Source organism: Thamnophis sirtalis, unplaced genomic scaffold (assembly GCF_051295495.1).
Source record: "Thamnophis sirtalis isolate CommonGarterSnake01/CBP01778 unplaced genomic scaffold, rThaSir2_p1.2 scaffold_4, whole genome shotgun sequence".
Classification (NCBI taxonomy): domain Eukaryota; kingdom Metazoa; phylum Chordata; class Lepidosauria; order Squamata; family Natricidae; genus Thamnophis; species Thamnophis sirtalis.
This window is the reverse complement of record NW_028261384.1, coordinates 139,048,059-139,053,058: the sequence shown is the minus strand read 5'-3', so window position 1 is coordinate 139,053,058 and position 5,000 is coordinate 139,048,059. Positions and strand designations below refer to the sequence as shown.

Below are 5,000 nucleotides of genomic sequence, written 5' to 3'. Positions count from 1 at the left end.
CATGAGAGGGGGGGAGGGCTAGTCTTTCTTTCTCTCACACACACCCAGCCCTACCTCACAGGGGCGGTTGTAGTTAGCCAAACGGGTGAAGGAAGGAATATTAGGCCACAGTCATGGAAGCAAAATGTATATTAGAAAGAAAAAGGAATAATATACTGGCTTAGTCTTCACATTTTGCATTAAGCCATAACGTAACTCGCTTCGGCTTAGTGTAAATAAAGCCCAACACTATCATTTGTGGTTTGTCATCTATGATTTATGGCTTAGCATGCTGGGCAAACTTTAGAAGCCAAGATTAAAGCAGTAAACCAGGATTGTGGAAACTGGGGCTGTGATGGCTAAACTTGGTGGTGGCGGGTGGCCAAAGCATGCACAAACCTCCAAAATGCAATGCGAGCTTCCTGTGCATTTGCGTGCGTCCCTTGCACATGCGCGCACATCCCCGTGTGTTGTGGCCCAGCAGGAGCCGTTGGAGCTGCCACCAGACTCCGACAGCGAGGGGCCCTATGTGTCGGCTCTGGAGGATGTGGAGAACCCTGGATAGGGTTCCGACTCCGAGCAGGGCGCAGAGAGGCTGGTTGGCCACCAGGAGGCGCCTGAGCCTTGGAGCAGTGGGGAAGGAGACAAGGGAGTGTGATCCTGACATCATGCATTGGAGCAGTGGGGAGGAGACAAGGGAATTGGTCCTGGATGCCCGGCAACGGAGGGCTAATAGGCGTAAAGAACAGTTGCGCAGTTACAGGAGATAATTGAACTCAGCTGGTGGTAATTAGGCTCCTCTCAAGACTATAAAAGGAATGACTTTCCACACACTCGTCGCAGGAGTCAACGTATTTACTAGAGCTGGAGAACTCTCGTGGCTAGTTTAGCAGGCTGGATTGCTGCCAAGGTTAGTCTGTGCTGGATTGCTGCCAAGGGCTAGTCTGTGTGTTAATAAATCCTTGAGGTATCATTCATTTCATTGATTCAGCAAAGGGGAAAAACAAACACTGCCGCTTTAAATCGGAACTGAGCATGCCTGGCTATGGAATTCTGGGAGTTGAAGTCCACAAGTCTTAAAGCTGCAAACTTTGGATTTTAAATTGAAAAGCTGCTCGGAAAGAGATTTGCAAAGTGACATTCAGGAGTTTGTTAGTGGGTCAGCTGAACAACAAACTGGATAGCTAGCTTCAGCTGACTGTTATCTGCAGTTCAGCGGTTCTAATCTCACCGGCTCAAGGTTGACTCAGCCTTCCATCCTTCCGAGGTGGGTGAAATGAGGACCCGGATTGTTGTTGGGGGCAATATGCTGACTCTGTAAACCGCTTAGAGAGGGCTGAAAGCCCTATGAAGCAGTATATAAGTCTAACTGCTATTGCTATTGCTATTTATTTGTTTTGTATGCTGCCCACTCCCGAAGGACTCCGGGCGGCTTACAAATAAAACAGGGAAAGGGGATAAATAAGACAATACAAGACAATACAACAATTTAAAATACGACAACATTCACAGATGAAGTGGGGCTGGATACTTCAACAGCCCCCAGCCTGCCGGAACAGCCAGGACTTGGTAGCTTTACGGAAGGCCGGGAGGGTAGTAAGGGTCCGGATTTCCACGGGGAGATCGTTTCAGAGGGCCGGAACTGCAACAGAGAAGGCTCTCCCCTGGGGGGTCGCCAGCCAGCATTGGCTGGCAGATGGAATCCGGAGGAGGCCAAGTCTGTGCGATCGAATCGGTTTTTGGGAGGTAATTGGCAGGAGGCGGTCTCTCAGGTACCCAGGTCCGATGCCATGAATAGCAATAGCAGTAGACATATACCGCTTCATAGGGCTTTCAGCCCTCTCTAAGCGGTTTACAGAGAGTCAGCATATTGCCCCCAACAATCTGGGTCCTCATTTTACCCACCTCGGAAGGATGGAAGGCTGAGTCAACCCTGAGCCGGTGAGATTTGAACCGCTGAACTGCTGATCTAGCAGTAGCCTGCAGTGCTGCATTTAACCACTGCGCCACCTTGGCTCTTTATGAGTAACGACTAGCACCTTGAAGCATGTCCAGAGCCCAATGGGTAGCCAGTGCAGCTCGCAGAGGATAGGTGCAACGTGGGTGTACCTAGGTGCACCCACAATCACTCGCGCGGCTGCGTTCTGGACTAACTGAAGTCTTCGAACACTCTTCAAGGGCAGCCCCACGTACGGGGACTCGCGCAGTGCCCTTGCACTCCGTTTTGGCTTCCATGTTGGTGCAGGAGCCAAAAAGGGATGGGGGGGCACGTTATGAACGTGGCACGACAAAACCGCGCTCGACTAAAGCATGCCCGATTAAACCGGGTCGCTGACGTCATCAACAGGGCGACAACGGCGAGCGCGGAGAAAGAAGGGCGCTTTAAATAGCGCTTTGAAAGCAAGCCGATTCAACTTAAGGTAAGGGTTAGGTTTAGGGTTAGGTTTAGGGTTAGGTTTAGGGTTAGGTTTAGGGTTAGGTTAAGGGTTAGGGTTAGGGTTAGGGTTAGGGTTAGGGTTAGGTTAAGGGTTAGGTTTAGGGTTAGGTTTAGGATTAGGTTTAGGGTTAGGTTTAGGGTTAGGTTAAGGGTTAGGGTTAGGGTTAGGGTTAGGGTTAGGGTTAGGGTTAGGTTAAGGGTTAGGTTTAGGGTTAGGTTAAGGGTTAGGGTTAGGGTTAGGGTTAGGGTTAGGGTTAGGGTTAGGTTTAGGATTAGGTTTAGGGTTAGGTTTAGGGTTAGGTTAAGGGTTAGGGTTAGGGTTAGGGTTAGGTTTAGGGTTAGGTTTAGGATTAGGTTTAGAGTTAGGTTTAGGGTTAGGTTTAGGGTTAGGGTTAGGGTTAGGGTTAGGGTTAGGGTTAGGTTTAGGGTTGGGTTTAGGGTTAGGGTTAGGGTTAGGGTTAGGGTTAGGGTTAGGTTAAGGGTTAGGTTTAGGGTTAGGTTTAGGGTTAGGGTTAGGGTTAGGGTTAGGGTTAGGTTTAGGGTTAGGGTTAGGGTTAGGTTAAGGGTTAGGGTTAGGGTTAGGTTTAGGGTTAGGTTAAGGGTTAGGTTTAGGGTTAGGTTTAGGATTAGGTTTAGGGGGGTTAGGTTTAGGTTTAGGGGTTAATTTTAGGTTTAGCGTTTACAGCGTGCTTCTGTCTCCGCGCTGTTGCCGCCCTGTGATGACGTCAGCTACGCGATTTCGTCGAGCGCGCTTTAGTCGAACGCGGTTTTGTGGTGGAACCCGTTATGAACCCCCCCCAATGCAGCGTGAGTGCCCCCCCCCACCCTGCATGTATCTTGCAGAGACCCGAAGACTGGCGGGCGGGCGGGAGGCACCCACACATACGCGGTAGAACTGGGCTGGTGTAACAGCTGGTCTGCCCGTACGTTCACCATCACGGAAATAGGACTCAGCCAGACAGATAAGACCCAGTTTATCTGCCCCAGTTGAGCCCCTAGTTCCTTTAACTCCGGTTTACTGCTTAAACCGTCGTCTCCAAAGTTTGCAACCTCTTTTCTCCTTTTTTTTCAGGGTTTGCTGTCACTGCACGCATCACGGAGCCAAAGAGTACGAAGCAGACAGCGGCAAATCTGCCTCCAGACAAATTCGGTGCCCGCCGACCACTCACCCATCTGTGTAATTTTCTTGGCAACAAATGGGAAAAAATGATTTCGCGAGCAGCTAATGGCACCCTGCCCTGCACGAGGAGGAGAATAACCCAGATTTAAAAATAAAAAAAACTCTACTTTTAAATGTTTGCACGGAAAAATACCGGGGATTTGGACCCTCCGCGCAGAGATTAAAACCCTTCTTCTCATTGTTCTAATAATTTAAGACCCTTCGCTTGGCATACTTAATTTTATTTAGCCGTTTACCGCCCATCGTGCCATGTCAGCAATTCTGCTCACTGATATACAATACAATATAATAGCAGAGTTGGAAGGGACCTTGGAGGTCTTCTAGTCCAACCCCCTGCCTAGGCAGGAAACCCTACACCGTTCCAGTCAAATGGCTATCCAGCATCTTCTTAAAGACTTCCAGTGTTGGGGCATTCACAACTTCTGGAGGCAACTTCTGTTCCACTGATTAATTGTTCTCACTGTCAGGAAATTTCCCCTCAGTTCTAAGTTGCTTCTCTCCTTGATTAGTTTCCACCCATTGCTTCTTGTTCTACCCTCAGGTGCCTTGGAGAATAGTTTGACTCCCTCTTCTTTGGGGCAACCCCTGAGATATCGGAAGACTCCTATCATGTCTCCCCTGGTCCTTCTTTTCATCAAACTAGACATACCCAGTTCCTGCAACCGTTCTTCATATGTTTTAGCCTCCAGTCCCCTAATCCTCTTTGTTGCTCTTCTCTGCACTCTTTCCAGAGTCTCCACATCTTTTCTACATTGTGGTGACCAAAACTGAATGCCGTATTCCAAGTGTGGCCTTACCAAGGCCTTATAAAGGCGTTATATGATTGACAACAGAATAATAAAACAAGAGTCGCAGAGAGACAGAATAGGAAGGGACCTTTGAGGTCTTGTAGTCAATGCAATTCAACGTAGAGAAAATTCAAGTCTTACATTTAGGCAAGAAAAACCCAAAGGACACATATAGACTTCGTGAAACCAGGTTTAAAAGCGGCCACTGTGAGAGGGATCTCAGACTCTTAGTGGACAATCAGTTAAATATGAGTTAAGGATGCGCGGCGGCAGCAATCAAGAAAGCCAATGGAATCCTAAGTTGCATTAACAGAGGGATGCAATCAAGATCAAGGGAGGTACTAACCCTACTCTATAAAGCCCTAGTAAGGCCACACCTAGAGTACTGCATCCAGTTTTGGTCAACACATTATAAAAAAAGAGTTTGAAACTCTAGAAAGAGTTCAGAGAAGAGCAACCAGGATGATGAGGGGCCTGGAGGATAAAACATACGATGAACGGTTGCAGGAACTGGGCCTGGCTAGTCTAGGGAAGAGAAGGACCAGGGGAGACATGAGGACAGTCCTCCGATATTTGAGGGGCTGCCCCAGAGAAGAGGGGGGTCAAGCTGTTTTCC

General features: G+C 48.6%; 1 protein-coding gene across 1 annotated transcript in view; it reads right to left on the bottom strand.

Annotated features, from left to right (window-relative positions):
- LOC106556399 (capping protein, Arp2/3 and myosin-I linker protein 3) overlaps positions 1–3,839 on the bottom strand; it is a 52,304-nt gene extending 48,465 nt beyond the window's left edge. Inside the window, exon 1 of the mRNA XM_087715022.1 lies at positions 3,833–3,839. Coding sequence (XP_087571148.1) covers positions 3,833–3,839 — 7 coding nt within the window. The remainder of the gene's footprint in view (positions 1–3,832) is intronic.
- Positions 3,840–5,000: the final 1,161 nt, after the last annotated feature.